This window comes from Nyctibius grandis, chromosome 4, assembly GCF_013368605.1.
Source record: "Nyctibius grandis isolate bNycGra1 chromosome 4, bNycGra1.pri, whole genome shotgun sequence".
Taxonomy (NCBI): domain Eukaryota; kingdom Metazoa; phylum Chordata; class Aves; order Nyctibiiformes; family Nyctibiidae; genus Nyctibius; species Nyctibius grandis.
Window position 1 is genome coordinate 98,591,597 of NC_090661.1, and position 22,258 is coordinate 98,613,854.

Genomic DNA, 22,258 nt, shown 5'->3' on the forward strand with positions numbered 1-22,258 from the left:
GGGTGGAATTAGACCCCATCTGAGTTCGCCTTTGGTATGTTATTGAAATAGGATGAATGGAGAAACAGGGGTTTAGAGAATTTAACTGTAGGATGTTAGCTCTGCCACCGTTACTGAGGATTTGGAAGGAGATGCTTAACTGAGAGAGGCAGGGTGAGCCTATAAGCCTGTTCCACCTAACCCTGTGGTATTAAGGAAGAAGAGAGGGCAAGCCTCCTTCTCCCTAGTGTCCTCCCAGCTCAGGAGAGCTGAGCCTGATGTGATCTTTTCTTCTTGTGTCTCCTTTTGGCTGCTGTTAGAGATGACATTTGGCTAGGCAGACCTTTGGTCTGACCCAGTACAAATGCATTTATGTTGTGGACCCCGATGGGATTTTACTATGTATGTACTTAAGAACATAACCCGCAAAGGCAAGGCTAAGTGATCCCTTTTGAGGTCAATAGGTGTAAATGATTCTTTACCTTGAAACGTTCACGACAGCCCTCCAGTGGAGTAGTGCAAACTCTTTGCTGCTCTTAGGTTTGGCAACTTACAGACAGTATCCATACTGTCTTCCTGGAACAGCTTTACAGCATGCTCCCCTCAAGCTGCAGGTCCTTAGGATATGCTGCTACTCCCCTGTCCTCTTTCCTTGTCTGACTCTTCTCTGCAGTAAGTTGTTAGAGGAAGGCTCAAAAAAGGCAGAACTCACACATGAAACTAAACTCAACCCCCTACTTCCTGCTGGTGTTCAGTGCCAAAAGCACAGCAGGAACAGTTTTCCTGCAAGAGACCAGTCCCGCTATTTTTCCTTACTTTGCTCTATGCTGCTGTCTTCCTGTAGGGATGGAGTGGAACTGGGAAACCATTAGTTCCCTCACACCATGAAAAGAAATCTAATCCTCCAGCAAAAGGAGAGCAGTGACCTGTGTATTATGCTCTAAGGAAGTTAAATTATGGCAGACTTTGAAGGCTGTACTTGTAAAATTATTCCTGTGAAAGTGATTATTACACTATTCAGTGCATATTTATCCTTGTCACACACAGCCCTAGCAGTACCTTACATAACATCTTCAGTGATCTTAGAGTCAATCCTCCTATCACCTCTGCCTATAGTTACCACAACTACAGGGTGTCCTACCACACTTGTGGAGCTTCTTTCTACCTTGTTCCCCCAGGAGAAAGTCTGATCATGATTTTGAGGCAGGTCAGCAAACCATATGAAAGCAGCTGCACTGGGTCAGACCAAAGATCTCTTCAGCCAAATGTCATATGCCAGTGGCCAGCAAAATGCAGACACAAGAGTGAGAGCGGGCAGATAAGCTGTTTACCCCTTCCACTTTCCAGTAGTACAGAGCTTCTGAACTGTTTTTGCTGGTGTAGTTTCCATGAATTCGGTATCCTTCAATGGATATCCATGAAGCTTTCTGCAGCTCTTCACAGACAGCCCTGGTCCTCTGAATAATTTTGTTTAATCAGCAAAATTTATCACCACACTGATTAACAGGCTAACCCTCATGCCACATCTCAAAAGACAGTTTTTTGTTTGGATAAACGCCATCAACCTGCAAAAGTGGGGATTCCTCGTTGTCCACCACAAAGTCAGAAAGGCACAGGATTTCCTAGTGGCTTCAGTGTAAAAAAACAAGTTCTAAAGCTCAAGAGGCATCAGGCCTCACAGATCCTTCAAAGATGTTGAGAAAGCCCGGAGTCACTTTGTAGCCAAGTTTGAACACCATTTCCTGAACATTTCTTAAACAACTAAATTTAACCAATATTATATTGCCATCAGGGTTGCTTTGTCTAATACCACTTCAGTGGCTACCTCACTCACATCTCATCCTTGACATGAGCGTTACTAAATACAACAAAACATACCAAGTCAGTATTCTGAGAAAAACCAGCTTGACTTTACCCAAAGGACGACTGATCTTAATGCCTTTACCAGCTGTGTTCCTGGAAAGCAGCACATCAAAAGCTGCAGCAACAGCAGAACAAACGTTGGTATTCAGTAGTCTTTTAATTAAAAAAAATCAATCACACAAGGAAGCATACAGAACATGGTGACAAACGCTGTGTTACAGTGCTTTCTGGTACAAATATAATTTACAGCATTAGGTTATGTGTACACACCTGCCTGGGGGCTGGGGCTTGCAAAATCATTTTGCAGAGTCTGCCTCTCTGTAGACCACACCATCATACACCATATCTGGTACGTACGCCACCATAAAGTCATGATTCAATCAGCCGCATGTGTCAATTGAATTTGTTGATGCATTTGGAATTCACTTCAATCAGAGCACACGTTTATATATTAAAGCCAATCTCTAAATTCCCCTATTGTAGAATAACTCTGTTTCTTCTGTAGATGACAGTATTTCCAGTTCAAGTTCTGCTCGTTTTATCTGAAGCGTATAGAAAAAGGGAATCAGCACCACCATATCCTGCTAAGTATATGTTAAGTCCTCTTTACTGCATTGAACTTTGCACAAATTGAAATACTGTATTCAGAAGCAAGACTGTACAGGATTTGGGGTTCTTTGTTTATTTGGGGGTTTGTGGGATTTTTGTGGTTTGGGCTTTTTATTTTTCCTTCTCTGACATTTTCTAGATGCACACACGTAAGGGAATAAATATGTTTTATTTAAAATTAGAGGTACTCCTGAGATCTAAACAGAGCATTAGTGACGTTGTCTCCATTCGCTATATTTGGGTGATGCACCCAGAAGAACTTCTGCTGTGGGCTGAGCAACTGGGAAGCTCAAAGGGAACCAAACAGCCGTACTCTCAGTACATAATTTGTCACAAGTCCCCTCATTTATGTTCAGTTAATCTCGTACGGCAACAAGGGTAAAGAAATCTAAAAAAAGAGATTACAATGCCAGAAAGTTTAGGCAAATAAAAGACACCACTGAAAACTGCAAGAGCCCAGCCCGTGCTTTTCTGTGAATATTTGCACAGTGCTGGTAAGAGAGAAGAAATAAATGCAGAAAGGAAGCCCAGGCTCCTCTCTCACTTGGTCTCCAAAGCCCAAGGCTCAAGGGCTCCATCCTCCATTTAAAACCTGCCAGGAAGGTGTACTTTCCCAGGGAACAGATTACACTGCGCAGTTCAGTAAGGCAGGGTGAAGAGATGCCACCTGTGAGTTGGTTTACCCCTCCCATGAGCTAATGCTGACTTGGCATGAAAGAAAAAATTCTCATCTACATCCTTCCTATCTCCAGCAGAACTGAACACAGTGCTGGAAGAGCCTTGGTTTTAATCTTTAACTCAGCTCTCCCGACCCTGCTCGCTTCACAGTGTTGTGAAAATCTGATAAATCTACATTGAAAAGTGTAACTATAAGTAACACACGATGCCAATTAGACCTAGAAAGTCCTGTAAGCCTCTGCCTAGTACATGGGCCTTCACAAGCAGCCTCTCCGCTGCCCCATCTTAGATGCACAACCACATTAATCCCATTAATTTTTTCTATGTGGCCTTAAGACTGCTGGCCATAGTTCTGCAATCAGTATTTAATATAACAATAATCCTAAATCAATTCCTATGAAAGGACTTACCTGCCCACACTGCGGGAACATACTAAGTGAGGCTGGTAGCATCCCTGCTAGTACTGACGTGATCACAAGCATTCTCACTGAAGCCAAAGCACGTGGAGTTTTTGCAAGTTTTGCTCTGTCCAAGACATTGAAAAGGTAAGGAAGTCAGTTGGGGCTTGAAAAATAATCTGACAGTGAAACAAAGAGCATTAGCTACTATTTTAGTGGTTGAGATTGCACTGAAGTTAGTAATACCCTAGGCTTATGAATCCTAAAGATGTTTCTTTACTTTCTATGTTCTTACTCCTGACTTCCTGTTCTTTCCCTTTGTTTGTATTCAGCAGCAGCATTTTCCAGGCCCACGTTGTCAGTACAAGATCAAGAAAATAAGCAGCAAGATCAAAATGACAAGAGAAGGGGCATTAGTGCTTTAAAGTGTCTCAGGCCTTTGACTAAGATGTTTCTTGCATTACCCTCTTTCCTTTCAGATTTACTTCCTCTTGGCAGTCCTACTTTGCCTTGTGCAAAATTTACCACTCAATATATTTTTAAAATTTTATCTTACATCTGCATTTATGTCTTCTGCTAACAGGATTAAGCTAACAGAGGGGGATAAGGAATTCATTTAGGCAATACCAAATTACCTGTATTATTTACATGACATAGATCATCCCTACCTAAGAATTCTCTGATAAAGCATACAATGAATTGTTCTTATGATACAGGGTTTCTAAATGTTGCGAGAACAATAACATGTTTTACAATATATGGAAAGCTATTTGGAAGTTGGGATCCAATTTTAGTTGCAAATTCAAGTACCATATTATGTCTTCAGAAGTAACAAATCTAAGCTAAGTCCTGTGAACAACCTTGACACCAGACACTGGGACTCAAATCACAGTTAGGGAACCTAGGTGCTGGAAAACAGCCTGGCAGACGAGCACAAACCTGTTTCCTGCATGGGAGGAGAGAGGAAATCCTCATGTTTTACACAACCTGCTGCAAACCCTCAAAGCATGGATGTGGACATAACCAGATTCATTTACTTATCCAAATGATTCACAGTAGCTGAACAGAAACTTCCCAGATAATCACTTCTACCAAGGCAAGTAATACCCCAAACCCAAGAAAAAAATTGGCAAGTGGTAACAGCCAGACTGAAAACCAGAATACACACTGACCAGGCACCCCCAGCCCTTTCGCAGTACCTCCTACCTTTCCACGAAGTGCATGAGCACAGCTGGCAGGAAGAATGTTGTCCCAAACAAGACTGCTCTCGACAATGCTGTTTCTTTAACGGCCTCCAGGAAGAGAGAAAATGAAATGTTAAAGCAGTGCTCTGTGCAGCTTCAAATATGGCATGCTTCTGTGAGCACTTTTTTGTCTAATACTCTGCAGTTTCAAGCAACAGATAAATGAGGGATAAAAGTATTTGTTAGAGGAATTATTTCTTAAATGGAAACTAAGCTCCTACAAGTGGCAAATATTCCACTTGCGACTAAGAAATACCTTAAAAGGAAGGTGAAACTACTGATTTCATATTGAGTTTTCCTACCACGATAATAATTTTGCTGAGACTTGCTTTTGTTAAGTTGCGCTGAACTTCTTCCAAATGGTTATACCTTCTGGGCATCCTAACTATCCTGTGTCAAATCTGAAGTTCTCTCTTCAGCTGCCCACAAATCTTTATGCTCATCTACCTGTTTCCTCCCCTCTGGACAGCAGCACAGAAAGGGAGGGTCACTGACAGGACACAAAACATGAATCCTTGCTCTAGTTCCTGTGCCAGGCTCTACAGCGGATGTTGGCAACCAATGAAAGGAGCAAATACGGAGTCAGCTTGGTCAGCAACTGGAGCCCAAGGATAAAATGCACTAGCACACTATAGATCAGGGCATTACCCCTTGGGAGGCACAGCCTTTAAATAATATTCCTACTACAGAAAGTGCACGTGATACATATAATACAGGGCTTTTCTCCAAGGTGTACTATCAGAAGAAGGTCCAAGAGTCTTGTCTCCTTCTGAGGTGACCAGGGAAAGCAGAAATGTCTGTGCTAGTGTCTCTGCGGCTCAACTCTGGCACTCGGTGTATTGGTCTGGGGAGGCTGCCAACCCTCTAAGACACAAAGCTTGTGGAACCTGGTTCCGGAGACCTAGGCCAAGCCTACCCAAGGATTTGGCACCTGATCTGGGATTCCTCATTTCAATACATCCAACTCTATCTACTCTCAGCATCACATTCAGCTCTGAGGAGGGGATGAAAGGCAAGTCAAGAGTGGCCTCCACCCCCTCGCCTACCTTCTCACCAGCCTTCTGTGACACTCCTACAACCTTGCCGTTCCTGTCCATCACTTCAATTCCATTCTCAAATTCTGGGCTTCTCACCATCGCCACAGTAAATGCACTCATCAAGCCTGCAGAGTTAAAGAGGATTTTGCTTTAAAAGGTCCAAAAGGACTATCTCAATAGTAACATTCGCAATTATGTGCATTTTACATTTCCAGTTCAACAGTTCACAACTGAATAACCTGGCAGCTTAAGAAGAGACTGTCCATAAAAATCTACTTGGGATCTTAATCTTTGTTTCAGAAGCTTGAGCGAGATTTTAAGGCCCCAATCCTACAAGGTGCTTTATCACTACAGACTCAGAGCTTTCAATCACTGCCATCCAGCTCAAACCAAAAGTACTTTATTCTTCAGAGAAAGGGGAGGGATTTGTGTTGTGGATAGGTTTTGTACTGGTCCAGCAAAGAAGAAAAGACTCTGAAGGGAACAGATTTAAGTGAAGGCTGCAGCCCTGATTTGAAAGGGAGGGTGCCAGGGGAACACTGGCTGTAATACATTCCACTATGGCAAGTGTCGGCCCAGCTGTGTGTCTGTCACAAGTGGCAGTGCTGCATCCCAGAGGAGAATGCTTCTGTCTCCTCCAGACCCAGCTTCACAAGGTACCTGAAAACATCCCTCAATCAGTCACTGAAAACACAAGCTTAAACCACTGGCACTTATAAAGGCCATATCAAATGGCAGTTAGTAATCCAGTTGGTTTTCTCCTTTCTCTTTTCTAGACCAAAGTCTAGGCATAAAAGGGCATAGTCTGGCAAACTGACCTTGCTTGAAATAGTAGACTTCTCTTTTTATTAGTTTTTGTCAGGGCTGTTCAATAAAGACATCAGTGTAACAGACAATACTTTTCAAATGCTGGACTAGTATTAATCAATTACCCTCACGTTTCTCTCTATATTTAAGAAAATGGAAGTACATTTTAACACCTGCTCCAAGGGAAACAAGTCAGAAAGCTCTAATGCAGATCCTCAGAAAGATCTGGGTAACCATCTCACATAACTTGGAACAGTTTTAATTTTACCAGTTTTCCCCTAGGAAAGGCCAAAAATTTCTTTAATAACATTAGAAAAACAGTTCATGACATCAAATAGTTAAACTTGTCCTGGTGCAACTTCACCACATCAGCAGAGCCGTTCTAGTAATGAACTGAGTCCCATTATCTTGCAAGGTTAATATTTTGTTGTAACAACTCTCACTTTCTACACTGTCACCAGTTAGGTAGCCAGCTCGGTAGCCAGCAGCAGCCCCAACCTGAGTAAGGAACTATGCCAGTGCACACCTAGAGCTGTGTCGCACTCTGGTGTCATGTATGTGCCACACCAGCTCATGCCAGTTCGAATGCTGCTGCCCTCCCAATCCCTCCTGATGGCTTCAGGTATAATGTCCAAGCCAAAGAAAAATGTCAACTGCATCCCTGGGTATCTTTGGAGAAACAGTTGCATGTCATGTGTACAAAGGTCAGAAGAGTGCTCTGCATCTCTAAAACTAAAAACCAGCAAGCGTCAAAGAGAGGTCAGCTACACTGATCAGTGAGTGTTAGCTCTCACACGGAAAGGACAGTACCCAGCAAAGGCAGGTAGAGAAGAAGGCTAGGAAATGGTCAGACAACATCTGTGCAAGGGAAAGAAAATTCTACAGTCAGATGGGGGCAGCAAATGACCCTCAGACCAGCTGCATGATGTACAGTTTCTTTATACTCACCAAGAAGAGGAGCAGGTAGAAGTTGTCTGACAACTAGGTGCACTAATGAACTCTTCAACATGTATTGATTCATGAAGACAAGAGGAAGAGCCTAAGGCATTGGGAGGAAACAGGCACCTTCTATTAAAAAAAATGTGCAGTATTTCAGTATGTGCAACAGTTTAGGAAAATAAATCTGTGACTTAGTACATAATTACCATCTATAAAAATAAACAAATGCCTTGGTTTAACATTCCAACAAAATATGCATGTTCTCTTGTTACCGAAGGTATTTATAATCACTCTCTTAAATAAGAATACAAAATATTATGATAAAAAAAGCATTAAACATTATCATGTATAGGACAATAGCAGTACGAATACAAAGACAGAAAAACAATTACCTCTAACTCATATTCCTTGGACATCCGTCCAACTGCCTAGTGACACACGCTGATCTCTCCCCCCAGTAGGACACCTGGTGCACTTGTGCATTTGTTCCTGATTCTCTGCAGTTTCTATCTTCCCGTAATACACTTGCAGGAAGTTTCATTTAGGAATAAATGGCCAGGACACCAGCCAGTGCTTAGAGTCTCCCTTGAGGGACAAAGGGGAAGAACTCCCACATTCACCCACGGGCATAGCTGCCTCCTCAGACCTCTGTCAAGTCCTGAGCACTGCTGGCTCAACTGTTTTGCCTAGCGGGCAGAGGTGAAAGTCCATCTAACAAAAGCAGGAACAGCCATATTTTTCTGCCAGAAGGCTTATAAAAAATCACTGTTTAGTGTGGAGAGTGAGGAAATGCATTACAGGGGCACCTACACTTGCAATGAGTGTCATGAGGATACCAGAGCTCATTCTGATGTAGCAAACTCTGAAAACCACAAATCCCTACTCCAGCACAGCACAGAGCTAGCTACGTAGCCCTCAGCTACCTAGCCCTCCTGGGAGGTTAATTAACCTGCGTTTTCTAAGCTTGCAGAATAATAAAGGTCAGAAGAGGAAGCCAAGCAAGGTATTGGCTGACAGATGATCAGGAAAATTCTTATTCTCAACAGTTCTGGGGGGAAGACATCAGAGCAGAGCATTAAAACACAGTCCTGAAGGATATCTGGCAGTGTGATTATCTCAGTGCCTACTCCTTCTCAGTAAGCTTATTAGGAAAGCAATCATTGAGCAAATACATACCCCAATACAGGCTGCATAGGAAATGGCTCCCAAGCCACAGAAGACCTGCTTTTGTTGAACTGAGTACTCCTAAGAAGTACAGGAGAAAATACTACATTAAGTACATTTGTAAAACACTTGTAAGTCATGTTCAATATGGTCTTGTACAATTAAGATGATTTAAAAAATAAAAAAATCGACACATACTTCAGCCTTTGTGGTACCATTTCCATTTAACAGGCTGAATCCTGTGGTATATGTGTGAAACACGAACTGCAGAAAGGAGAGATTATTATAAGCAAAAATGAACTTGGGACTGAGACAGAAAGATTGTAAATGTAGAAAGAAAGAGGCAATTACCTGAGAAAAAAAAGTTTGCTTTGCCTGAAGCTGAAGTGATGAAACAATAACCTAAGAGGAAAACCCCACAAGAAAATTAAGTTTGATGAATCTAGAAGTTTTTGGTGAGCCGTGGTTGGCTAGAGCACAAAGATAACTGCTATGTTACTACTTGCAGCAGCGTCAAAGGCACCAGACAGCACCCAAAGCTATTTGTGTTGATTCTAGACTAACATGCTTTCTTGCCACAGGTGTAACATATTCCCTTTTTCTATCCAATATGAAACATGGAGACATGGTGATCAAAACACTGTGTGCAAGAATATTTGAACAAGATGCTTTCTTACCCAAAATAAAAAAATGCATTTGCACCTGTAAGCTTAAACAGATGCAAATAAAGTAACTAAGATAATAAAAATGTAATTAAAGAAGTGAGTGAGAAAGGATCAGATTGTTTTGATTAGTGGGGATATAAATACTAGATCTAACTGATCTAAGATCAAACATTTTAGGAGTTACTTCCCAACTCCTCCTCAAATTCAGATAGTGAGTAAGAACTTCAGTTTTAATAAACAACAGCCTTTCTTGAGGTCTGACCTACGAAGCTCAAGGTGTGGAGCACTCCCAAAGAACAGAGTCAATCAAGATAAGGCAAATATTGAACAAGAGGAGGGCAGGGAATGTCCAAAGCCTCAGAGGACAATCAATAATTCATTTAATATTCGTGGATCAACTACCTTTATTATTAATGCCAGCGCTGAATCTAACCACATCTATGAAAGAGCATTAGGCTGTAAATATCAAAAAGAAATATTTCTGTTAATTCTATTACTGTTAATGAATTTAACAGCCATCAAAACTTTCATTACACTTTCTGGTAGCGCCATATAAGTTCATGCTGTAATCTTTACATGGAATGACATATCTCAGTATGTACATTCATATGCCAAAACAATAGGCAAACACATCTAAATGAATAAACACACATCAAATCACAGCTACAATTTTATGAAACAAAATGGTGCAATTTTGAGCACTGTAACAAGAGTTTATTTTTAAATATTTTGTAATTTCCTGACAACACCATTTCTTACTTGCAAATGTACAATCTACATAAGAAAAAATTCATATTCTGGGTCTGAAATCCAGAACACAAGGCTCTGACTCCTTCCTGCCACAGTTTTTTGAGGTTAAACAGGCCAAAACCAGGCCTTGCTCTCAATGCTGAGCGAATTTCACCTTGCATCAGAAAGCTGACCTTCACGCATGAACACTTTGATTACTGCCAAAGGAAAGTAGCTCACAGGTTTGGACTTCCAATGAGATTCCTTGAGGGCTTGATTTCTAGGTTACTCAGCAGTTCCCATAGAATAGATGTCTTTTAAAAAGCTTGTGCTGAAAATACATCTAAGCAGCCTAAAACCTTCTATTCCCACCCTCCAATCCCTGGCTTTGGAAAAATGTAAGCTCTGTGGCACACTAGCATCTTTCATGATTACTCACCAATGGAAGACATATGGGCAGAAAGGCTAAAAAGAAAGAAAACTTCATTTCAGTAAAAATAATGCTGAGTCTCGATTTCGAGCAGAAAGTTTCCCTAACTTTCCCCCTCTAGTTTCAGCTCTAAGTAAAACATTAACCCCCAAAACACCCACCACCACCATAGACTTCAATTCTAACCTTTGTCTCTCCTTCCTCATTCAAGAAGCCAGAATATCTGGTCACAGCTTATAGCTGAGCTCTTGTGAACTCCACTCAAGGTGGCTACTCTGAAACTATATAACTGAGTTTTGAACAGAAATTGCTTCTCCTCACTCTGTTCAAAAAAGAGATGGGTGGCAACAAACGCTGCCACAGCTGTGAGTGGTCATACGAGATAATCAGTAAATAGCCTAAGTATGGTTATATCTGATTAACAACCCGTACTGTCTTGGCTCCCTAAATATCACCCCAAGCAGACTTTATCTGCCACCACAGCAAGTAAACTCATACAGTAGCCACATCCATCAAGTGAAAACTTAGCTTACAGCGACTGTTTTACATGTGGAGGGATTTGGGAACTCAATTCTCTAGTGACAAGAAACAGAGACTGGTCAGACTATTTCTGCCTAGCTGAGCAGTTGAACTGCAGGAAAAATTCCTCAAGAGGACTGTAGGAATAAATAAATCCCAACAGACATGACAATGCAACTAACAGAAGTAAGAGTCTACTTGGTTTTCTATATGGTGAAGCGTATCACTGTAGTATCACTGCGGCTATTTACTATGAGCTATTCCCCTTTGATGCTTCACTCACATACACAAAACTTCTCTCAAGGGAACTTACCTGGAGGTCTAAACAAAACAGGAATTATCTTGTCTGTATCAGGATGTACACTGGACTTAAAAAAAAAAGGCAAATTAGACCACCTTTGCCATACTTGAATAAGAAAGAAAAAAAAAAAGATTTCTAAATATTTTGTAAACTTACCAGGCTTAGCAGGAAGGCTTGTTTTGTCTAAATAATTTGAAAATTAGGTCAGTAATCAAGTTTCAGAAGAGACTGGGTAAAATCTCCTTTCTAAATTTATTATATTTTTTTCCCAATAACTCACTTTTATATGGAATGCCATATATGTATACACCCCTTTAATTATTTTTTCCCTAAAATTTCTCTCCACTACTCCTTGCTGAATATAACTTACTCACATCCCATGTGCTGTGTAACAGCACCAAAGCACACACTATGGCAGAAGAGAAAGTTCATTTTAAAAAGTTAAGCTAGTAGGCATTTTAAAAGGGAAACCAACAACTCTCAAATATGGCTAGAAGCCTAAACAGTTATGTTAAGGCTTTAGGTTTTCTGGAATCACAGTACTTTTTATTTCCCCTTTCACACTTTGACACAGAAGGTACTAAATGCCACATGGGAAGAGCCAAGCCCACGGTGAATCAAAAGAAACACTCTTCCTAACAAAGCAAGGGCTCAGCACTACTTTCCAGCAATTCCATGAGCAAGTTTGCCACCCAAGTACTGCTACTGCTCATTTTATAAGATATGAAACCAAACAAACCTGCCCTCTATAAGACGATGCAACATTTAAGAGTCAAAATGAGCTCAGTAAGCGTTTTACGTATTTATCACCTACCTATATCATCCCAGCTGAGGGCAGACAGGCTTACAGCTATGATTCCTAGAGTGATCCGAGAACATATTTTAAACTCAGCTATATGGTACACAACCTAGCATTCTTCAGGATGATAACACTGCAATTTGGCATCAGTAGTCATCCAAAGAAATTCCTACTAGATTAACAGATTAGAAAAATCTCTGTAGTAATGAGTTTTTCTTATGTTATCCCTTGCATCTGAATCTCAGTATTCTGTCTGCTAGATCTTATACTAATATCAACTATTTCAGCCATGAAAAAAGACACCTCAATTTTCAAAAAACTGCCCTCCAAAATACCTGATCATTCTGTATGGGCTCACTTAGTGTCTTCCCACTGTTTTGTATTAATAACCTCGCTCTTCTTATTTCATCCTATATTTGAGAAAAAAAAAAAAAACAAACAGAAAAAATAACTCAGATTTCAATATTATGAAGTGCAATATATCAGTCTAAATACAAACCTAGAATGTCAAGCTAATAAATCACCTGTCCCTCACCAGAGCAGTGAAAGCAAGAATGTACCTAGACACACAACCAATTCATGATCATAGAAACTTTTATATTATTCAGGCTCCCTTGGTCCCTTTAAGTATCAATCCCTCAGCCCATTACACAAATGCACTGGAACTTTAAGCATATGAAAAACCTCATTGAAATCAAGAGTGCTAATCTTGTACTTAAAGTTATCCATGTGTGCTGGCAAATAGAAAGATCTGCTGCCAAAGCAACCATCTGATACCCCCACAGGCACCTAGATGGCTATTTTAAAATGAAATTCCAAACCAGACTTTTAAAATCACCAGAAATGAGCCACAATATCCCTAGATGTTCCTGCATGTTCAAAAATGTGTGATCAAGTTTTGCAACTTGGCTTAAGATTTTAATCATGAAAAATAGGTACACTTAAAGAGAATAAAACGGTAACCTCGTGCAGTTACCCATAGTCTACATAAAAAGCTACTTCTCTTAGGAGAATTTATGAGATGATTTCACTTTTCTTCAATGGGCACATCTCTATTTGCAACAGTGTATTCTAATTCAAGAAGGGATGAACTAATAATCACAGATCTCCAAGTCCCTGAATGCACTATAAAATTTTCTTGTTGGCATTTACATATTATATTTACTACATTATATTATTTGTACATGTAAATATATGTAGAGCTATATATTAATACAATATATACACATATATATACATAGAGGAATAGATGCACACAACAGACTAACTCTGCAAGTGACAAGGAAGTATCTCATGTGGACACATTTTGACAACGTTCTTTTGTTTTAATGGAGCTTTCCCTTAAAAAACAATTAAATCAATAAAAATTCCTTTCACATAGCAATCAACCAGCCAACTCTCATACAATGTGCTGTGCCTTTTCCCCTGTCACCCCTGACAAAACTATAGAGAAGTGGATGAACAGAAAAACACACCTTCGACAGAAATTTGCTGTCACGACAGTTCCTGAAATTTAGCAGCTAGGCTTTATGGCCAACAGCGTGTTTAGTGTCATACTTTTAATAATTAATGTTAAAATCGTAATAATCGTTATCTGGTATGAAAAGGCCCTACAAATCATGTGCGCTCCCTCTTAGGGGAGGATTCCTTTCACTACAGCCACTCGGAGGAGAATCAAAGAGCTCCACGGCCCCCAGATTCAGCTGCACCACAGGGATGGGTACGGGCATCACCCTGCAGAGATCTGGGGCGCCTGCGGTGCAGTCCAGCAAACCTGCCTCCTCCGAGGCAGCGACAGCTCCCCACCACGAGTCCCCAGCAGCAGACTGCAGCTAAGAACAGCGTGCCCAGCTGCTCGCTTCGTCTCTCTTCTCTTTGGGGGTTTCTCGATTCCTAACGGGGCCGGTCCCCCCGCTCCTGCCGTCCGGTCCCCAAAACACCCGACCCTCCTGTCACCGGCGCCACGGCTCTGAACTACAACGACGAGGCCGGGCCGCCCTACTCACGGAGGACTTGAGGAGCAGCAGGGGATCCAGGGCGTCCGCCCAGAGAAGAAACCTCTGGAAAAAAGACTGACGGAGACAAGTTTTAGGGAGGCGAGGCGTTATTTGGGAGGCAGCCCGCCCCACCCGCGCTGTCCCGGCCCCCCCGGTTCCCCCAGCCCCTGACCTGCCCCTCCGCCCTCCAGAACCGCAGGTTGGCGTCCATGGGGCCGCGGCACCGGAAAGGCGCTGCCGGGGGACGGTCCGGCTGCTGCAACGCTCCGCCCGGGCACGGTGCCGCCGCGCCGGGATCCCCCCCGCGCGCCCGGGCCTGCCGCGGGGTAGACTTGGCGCCCGGCGCCGCCTTCCCGCCCTGGAGCGCGGGCTGGGCCCTGAGGCGTCCGCCCCCGCCGCGGCCTGCAGCCCGGGAGCACCCTCAGGGCAGGCCCCGGAGCGGGGTTGAGGGAAGCGGATCGTGGTTAGGAAAGGTCCGACCGCCCGTTCCCGTTCCAGCAGTGTCCCCCAGCGCCACCCGGGAAGGCAGAGCCGAGGAGCAGGACTGCAGAGACACCCCTGCGTCCCCCACCTTGCCTTAAAACGACTGAGGTAAGAGAAAGATACAGCCAGGTAAAGGAGCGGTGTGTCACTGCCCCGCGGTCTCACAGGCACACACAGCCGCCACCAACACCACTAGCGTGTTATTCTGCATTACTGAGCTGCACAGGGGTTTAACTTCACGTATTGTAGGTCCAGAAAATGAGGTTTATTGGAAAAATCACATGGACAGTAGTGGATTTACACAAAACAGAACTAAAACACTGGGACTGAAAAGAGATTTGCAAGTACTGAAACCTGGAGCATCACCAGGCACCACACACAGCCAGGCTTGTTTTTTCATCCTTTCACTTACCTGGCAGCATTGATACCTGTTATAAAGCTAACTTAGGACACAACAGCAGCAGTTCCCTCATGCTTCTGTTTATCTTAAGTCCTTTCCCCTACTCAAAAGGGCAGAATATGAAAAACACAAACCCATTCACTATTGTACCGATTTATCGAGCCCTCAGCAGCACACCCGCTACTTACTGTCTATGGCTTACTCGCCCTGGGACACACACAAAGGCAGTGCCAGCTGTGAACAAAGGTATAGGAGATAGTTTCTAAGGCAATGCAACTTACCGAACTTCTTCAAAATAGAGAAACAGTAATCTTTGGGGAAAAAGTGAAAGAAAAGCAAAGCAACACACCTGCTGCTAGTCAACCTTAAAGATTTATTATTATAGCTAGAAATATGCTACATTGTTTTCAAGCAGTACAACATTACACCTTTAAGTTTTTCCTGGAGACAGATTTAAGCAAATAAGCAATGCTTTGAAAGACAGCAGACTGTCATTAAGCTCCAGTAAGGACACTATTGGGGTTCAAGGTTTTACCATCTCCCAAGCAGAATGCAAGTTCTTCGTGCTTGTTAATGCTCCTGTGTAGCTGCACTGCAACTTTTGACTATACACAGGATTGAAATAGCACATATTTGCATTCAAGTTATAGTGCATTTACACACAAAAATGGGAATTAATTTTTTTATTTTTCACTTGTTACATTCATCTCTTCCTCTGCAAAATTCATTAAAAAACAAACCATGTATCAAAACTCTATTTTCTGCATTGTCCCCTTTGTTTCAAACTCATTACAGAATTCAGTTTTTCATCTGAGAAAAGAAAATGTGGGACACTTTCTGATCCAAAACTAGTTAAGGAAAGAGGAAAAACCCTGTGGAATACAACTGTATTTCGTGTCCTTGTTCTGTGGTCACAGAAATCTATGAAACAAGGTGCAAAAGAGGGGAAAAAAAGCCTTAGTTTTTAGCCTTCTTTTTAAAACAAGACAAGGGAGTCAGTAAATATTTCAACACTTAATTTCATTTGAAGCATCAGAAAATGAAAACTTTGATTTTTATATTTTTTTAATAATCACAGCTGCTTTCTTAATGTCTTCAGTGTTAACTAAAAGTTTTATCCACATATTTGAGTGTTTATGTATGCACTTTCTCAAAATATTCTTTAGAACCTTCTGGGCTCGGTTTGATCTGTCAAGAAAAGAAAGTTTCGTTATTAGATGCTATAACTAAGGTAAAAAAATTACAGATTGGGCATTTTATCCAAGAAAATCCACGCATACTTTATAAAAACAACAGGTTGTTTCTGCACTTGGCTGAAAGATGAAAGCCTAAATGATGTACAAGCTCCTACTTGCAAATTTTAAGTATGTAACACATTTTTCCTGCTAAATATCAAGCAGGGCATTAAATAAGTAAAAAAATCTGAAGACAACTGGTGGAGAGTGCAAGTCAAATTTAGAGTTTTAAATACAATTTGTGTCTTCTAAAAGAAAATTAGTGATCCTCTTCCTAGAAATCACACATTTAGTTGGACCAATTTAGTCTTATTTGTATGATACTGATAAAACCCTCAGATTTATAAAACAGACACAGATTCAGTCAAGCACCTCACGTTGAAGTGGTTCTCAGCCCTTCAGACATGCAAAAACATGCCAGCGTCTATATTTAGAAAAGTGATATTTAGCAGATGCTTACGGTAGGGGAGTCTGGAGTCCAGTTTGCCGGGCAAACCTCTCCATGTGTTTCCACGTACTGGAATGCTTTCACCAAGCGAAGGGTCTCTTCCACACTACGACCGACGGGGAGATCGTTGACACTTAGATGCTTGATGATCCCATTTGGATCAATAATGAAGAGACCTCTGTAATTGAGCAAGAATTTAAGGAATGCAAATCATGTTCCAAATCACGTTCCAAGACCAAACACAAGAAACTGGACTAACTATTTCAGCAAAGCAGTTATTCTTAGATGCACGTATCGGAGTTTGGAGTAGCAATACAGCGTTTGATACATGGTTTGTTAGTGCAGTGATCAAAAGGCAAGAACAAGTCGACTGGCGTGGTATTGTGAAATTACACAGTAGGCATAAAGACTATTAAATCGAGACAGATGTGTAACAAAGGTACAACTTCTAATTCCACCTATATTTCAAAGTTGATAGTGGGCACCCTTCCCATGTCTTTTTGATATGAAAATCCAAAGGTATTGAGTGGAGAGTTGCTTACGCATTAAGCTAACAAACTAAATCCTGTTAAACATTTGTGAAAACCAAAGTCCCAGTTTTACCATAGTAATTAACTTGTCAACAAACGCAGAAGTTCCTGATGCAAGGAGATCAGGAACCAAAGGTCTCCAGAAGACTCCTACACAATCCAATGGATCTCAGGGACCACTATTTGCTTTTAATAAGTATTCCCATAGCAGAGAAGGAAATGTCAATTTTCTTATTCTAGATAATTATGGGATTGCCTGTAGTAGCCTCTAGGACTACTGCTTTAGAAACTTCTCACACAGAAGTTAAGGCAGTCTCTTCTCTCTTCAGAACAATCAGACAAAAAAAGGGACAGACGTAAACTGTGAAACAATGTAAAAAACTGTACAACGCTCTTCTATTCTCCTTTTGTTTTCCTTAGTGAGATGGAGTTCTCCCACTCACTCAGAACAGGGTAGCTGGCTTTCCCCTGCATGCATTCTCAGAGAGGCCTGGAACCATTCTCAACTTAATGGCCATAATGGCCATGTGCCCTTTTCCTAGGGTGGGATACAGCACTTGTTCTGCAGAAAAAGTAACATCTTACAGTCTTCATTTGATCGCTGTGCATTTTCCCCTGCAGCAGGAGACAGTATGGCTCACGTTGGTTTAGATTGGGTTGTGTCAGAACAGAGTTATCAGCATTCATGCGTTACCTTAGTGCTATGCCCGGTCCTTCTAGCAGCACACCGTAATCACGGGAGATTTGTTTTGTGAGGTCCGACAGAACTGGAATATTCATTTTGCCCAAACCGCCGCTCTAGAGAAAAGAGTAAGATTCCATTTTGTTACAAAATGCTTTTTAGGATTATCCTTGAGTCACTGGATTCAGTGCTCTTGAAGGTATACTAACAACAAAACACATTCATGCCATGTGCTCATGAAAGGAACCAGGGGGGGAAGGTGAGTGGTAGTGTTTGTTTGGTTTGGTTGTTTGGTTTTTTAAAGTAGTGAGGAACATTAGGTTTCTTTGGAACATGAAAACAGCTTTTGCACTGAGCATTTTAGAATTGCTTATTTTGGAGGTAAGAGGCTACCTATGACAACAGTCATAAATTTTCAGAAAGATTTCCCTTGTACCCTATTCAGGAGCTTCGAATACAGAAGTTTCTGCTGCATATTTAAGTGTTCAAAATTAAACAAGATGAACATGGTGGGGAGGGAAGGGAAAACAAACCTATGAACAGACAAAACACAAGGCTTCTACCAGCCATGCCAGGTATATCAGAGTTCTGCTGCTTTCTCTATTTAGCACACGTATTACCCCCCAAATCAATTTAAATACTATTTGGAGAGTCAACCATGATTTCTTTCATTTTGGAACACACTGGAACTGCAAGAGTCCTTGAAACAAGCATGGAGTTTGTTAGCTTTTCTGTCCCTGGCATCATCAGTAAATCATTGCGTAATCTCAGTCACTCAGACCCTGATCCTGCAAATGCTTCTCTGCAACAGAGTTCTCATACACAGAGCTTTGAACACAGAGGTCGGAGAAACCAAGGCCTTAGCTTCTCTGGGTCTCAGTGTCCCGTCTGTACCGCCACAGAATTCTTTCCACCCTTTGCAGGGCATTTTGCTACACGTGCACCGAGCAGTGCCTGACTGGCATACCCGGAACAGCTTTCACGTAAAGCGCTGAAGTCAGTCCATAATCACATTTTAGACCTCTGAGCAAAGCATGCAGAAAATTAAATACTCTCAATAGGTTCAGCCAAGCCACGTGAAATCTAGCAAACTCTCCTCCCTCCCCTGTGTGTTATAACAGCAGGGCTGTGCACCTGGAGGCAGCGCAGGCTGCTGTCCACACCACCACAGGGGTAACGACTGATGGCACAGGAGCTGCTGCACCTTCCTGTGACACTTCGATCCTCTACAACTAACCAAACCAGTGAGGTGCTTTATGTGATCCAAAGTGGGTATTTTCATATACATCTGAAAGAGGCTCCTCTCCAGTAAAAGGCCCTCTTCATCACTTTCTTTCCCTGAAGGAAGCTGAGGACCTCCATTTGTATCGCGGAAGTGGAACCATTTCAGCGAGTGAGAGTTAATAATACAAGTGCTCCAATAAACTGGTCGTTCTTCTGCCTCCATTCTGAAGCCACCACTATTAGGTATTGGTTAACAATGACTAAACAGCTGCTGTTCATTTCCTGTGAGGGTGCACACAAACCATCAGCTGTGACAAGCAGCTCAGGACAGTGACATGTATACTGAGTACTTGTCTTTTGAGATAAACATGTAAGGATATGGTGTAACCTACAAGACTATGACAAGAGCAAAGCAAAGATGAAAAAAACCTCCAAATTATTACGGAAAAGAGCAAGAAAACAAAGACTGAGGTCAGAATTATGTCATCAAAAGTAAATCACTTCACGTGTAACTTTCGGCAGTCTATTGAAATTGATGTTTGTACAATTGTTCATTCAACTCTTCTGAGGAGCTCTTGTGAAAAGAGAGAAAACCAACAGAGAAAGCCCCAAACAGCTGCTCAATTCATACCTTTCGGGGTGTATTTATCCAGGCCAGGTGACAAAAATGAGAATCCACAGAAACTGCCACCACTTCACAGTTCACATCACGAAATTCATTTGCTTTGTTGCTGAAAGCCACAATTTCTGTGGGGCAGACAAAGGTGCTGGGTGGGAAGAGAGAACAGGCTGTAATAATTCTGCAATCTTTTCAGAGAATTTTTTAGAAAAGACTCTCATGTCTGTTTCTAGGCACTAATGCAGCAGTGCATTTTCTTTAGCCTGATAATTTTAACCATGTTTCCTGCTCAAGCTTAGTTTCAGTCTCAAAGCAACAGCCATAGCCACCTAGCTGGCATACCAGATTTTAACTCTCCATTCTGGACAGATTTTTTGCAGAGATGGAGAAACTGCCTCTGCTAGACACTCTCTAGACAGGGTTTTTGGAAACTATAACCGAAAGGACTGCAACTTAAATTCTCCCCCATGTGCCCCATTACACCCAACTTCAGCAGAACTGCCCAGGATGCTCCTGATGATTCAAGTCTCCTGGACAGGCTCAGCCTCATCTGTTCACCTTTTGCTTTGGAGCTGTATTGCTGCAGTTTGCTGGCCCTGCTGCTTAAAAGGAGTCTCCAACGTGACCCTGAACTGCAAGGTAGTAAGAGGAACCAACTTGCAACGCCACGTCTACCTCCTAAAGCAGTCCTGGCAGCTAGAAGATGCTCTCCAGCCACCAGATCTATTGCTTTCGCACACAATGGCCATTTGCCCCCAAGTCTTATCAGTCACGCTCCAGGAACAGCCACATCTGCCTCGCAAGACTAGCCCGGATAAGGTAAAACCAGCTGCTTTGGACAGCAATGTTCTGCAGCACTTCTGATGACCTTCAGCAAGGCAGGAGACCCATCTGAAAGGAGAGAACCCCGCACTCACAAGTCCAGGGGGTAGAAGAAGAGGACCAGGTATTTCCCCTTGAAATCATCCAGGCTCAGCTCCTTGAACTCTCCGTTGACAACAGCCGTTCCCTTAAAAAACGGGGCGTGTTGTGTGACCGCTGGAGCAAACCGCGAGGAGCCTGCGGGGGAGAAAACAGAGCTGCGGGCCGGGCCGGGCCGGGCCAGGCCGCCTCCTCCCCGGCGCAGCCGCAGGGGACGCTCCCCGAGGCGCGTGTGTGTCTCCCCGCCGCACTCACCGAGGCTGAACGGGCGGCGGGCGCAGGGCAGGGGCCGGGCCGTCAGCCTCCTCCCGGCGGCGGCAGCGGCGGGCACCTGCGGGGGCACAGGGAGGGTCAGAGCCGCCGGGGCCGGGGCCGGGGCCGGCCGGGGAGGGTCGGTCACTCACCGCGGTCCGCAGGAGCCTTCCCAGCGCGGCGGCCATGTTGAGCGCGGCGGTGGGCGGGGCGGGGCGGCTCGGTTCCCTCCTGCCTTCCCCGGCCGCGGGCTGCGAGTGGGGACGGGGCGGGGAGCGCGCCCTCGGTGGGCTGGGCCTGGGCCTGGGGCGGGGCAGGCCCGGCCGTCGGCCCCGTCCTCCGGCGGGGAGGGGGCTGTTAGCGGTGGGTTTGCCGCTGGCGGGGTGGCTGTACGGTGTGCGCTGATACCGAAACGGAGCAAGCGGCGTGGCGTGTGCTCAGGGACGTTCCGGATACAAACTGTTCAAATGCACTTGGCTCTGACTTTGTTGGACTCGCTCGGATTAGAGTTGTTTAATCATAATTAAACAGTTACAGTGCAACGGCCGTGTGCCTGCTTAGCCTCTCTTGGCTGTGAGCTGATGCAAACCAAAGTCGTTGCCTGATTTCTCACACAGGCACTTACTGCTGCTGATCAGCAGCGCTGCGTTAAGCTGAACGTGTGTCTGTGGCCTCTGTCTGCGCTGGAGGTTTGTCCCGGTTCTGCTGGCTGCACGGACCATCGCTGGGGCACCGCACTGGTCCAGCCCTAGGAAGAGCAGTTAGGGTGCACGTTAGCTCTGGGGGAGGCAGGAGAGTCATAAAACCCCATTGCAGGCCTCCGGCCTCCTGCCAGATGAAAGCGGCGCAGGAAAGGTGTACAGCTTGTGGAAGGGACCACACCTGGTGTGTGTTAAGTCTGTCTGTTTCCCTGAAGCTGGGGGCTTCCAAGAGTCTCCTGTTGAACCCCAAGCTCCCACAATTCAAGCTAAAGGAGCTACTTTAACAGTCAGTTGAGTAGTACAAGGTTTTTTCAGGCTATTTTTGTTGAATACCTGATGGTGGCAGCAACAGAGATCACCTTCAGCAAGAAGTGCCGGCTGCCGGCCCTGTTTTAGGCCACGTGCTTTGGAGCAGCACAAGCAGAGTGCACGACCCAGAGTACTGAAAATTAAACATTTTCTAAAAGTCCGTTTTTCTTTTCTTAGCTTCCTTTTGTGTGTTTCTTCATCTTAAGTAGTCAAATTGAGTTGAACTCAGTTACGCTTCTGCGTTTTGGTAATTTCTGATTTAGTATTCTTATTTATAAATATCCACAGCCTTTTAC

General features: G+C 43.3%; 2 protein-coding genes across 2 annotated transcripts; both read right to left on the reverse strand.

The window, feature by feature from the left end:
• Positions 1–1,980: 1,980 nt before the first annotated feature.
• SFXN4 (sideroflexin 4) lies at positions 1,981–14,419 on the reverse strand. Its single transcript, XM_068398996.1, has 14 exons — positions 14,331–14,419; positions 14,168–14,233; positions 12,497–12,571; positions 11,519–11,545; positions 11,375–11,429; positions 10,552–10,577; positions 9,070–9,120; positions 8,917–8,982; positions 8,731–8,799; positions 7,564–7,654; positions 5,818–5,933; positions 4,734–4,819; positions 3,540–3,654; positions 1,981–2,384 (listed from the first exon to the last, which is right to left on the reverse strand). Exons 1-14 carry the CDS (start codon positions 14,367–14,369, stop codon positions 2,307–2,309), a joined length of 960 nt encoding a protein of 319 aa, XP_068255097.1. The 5' UTR covers positions 14,370–14,419; the 3' UTR covers positions 1,981–2,306.
• Positions 14,420–15,394: 975 nt separating this feature from the next.
• Positions 15,395–21,192, reverse strand: PRDX3 (peroxiredoxin 3). The gene is made up of 7 exons (XM_068399600.1): positions 21,105–21,192; positions 20,956–21,031; positions 20,697–20,838; positions 19,792–19,927; positions 17,949–18,052; positions 16,737–16,902; positions 15,395–16,229 (listed from the first exon to the last, which is right to left on the reverse strand). Exons 1-7 carry the CDS (start codon positions 21,138–21,140, stop codon positions 16,176–16,178), a joined length of 714 nt encoding a protein of 237 aa, XP_068255701.1. The 5' UTR covers positions 21,141–21,192; the 3' UTR covers positions 15,395–16,175.
• Between the last annotated feature and the right edge of the window lie 1,066 nt (positions 21,193–22,258).

What these genes read in the sequence shown, in the direction of transcription:
- SFXN4 (XM_068398996.1), bottom strand. Translation starts at nt 14,369, where the DNA reads ATGGACGCCAACCTGCGGTTCTGGAGGGCGGAGGGGCAG. An exon ending in TGCTGCTCCTCAAGTCCTCC is followed by an intron (nt 12,572 to 14,167) that starts GTGAGTAGGGCG and finishes TCTCAAATATAG; the next exon opens with GATGAAATAAGAAGAGCGAG. An exon ending in CTCATGCACTTCGTGGAAAG is followed by an intron (nt 3,655 to 4,733) that starts GTAGGAGGTACT and finishes TGTCTTGGACAG; the next exon opens with AGCAAAACTTGCAAAAACTC.
- PRDX3 (XM_068399600.1), bottom strand. Translation starts at nt 21,140, where the DNA reads ATGGCCGCCGCGCTGGGAAGGCTCCTGCGGACCGCG. An exon ending in GGATAAATACACCCCGAAAG is followed by an intron (nt 18,053 to 19,791) that starts GTATGAATTGAG and finishes TCTTTTCTCTAG; the next exon opens with AGCGGCGGTTTGGGCAAAAT. An exon ending in GGACCGGGCATAGCACTAAG is followed by an intron (nt 16,903 to 17,948) that starts GTAACGCATGAA and finishes GCTCAATTACAG; the next exon opens with AGGTCTCTTCATTATTGATC.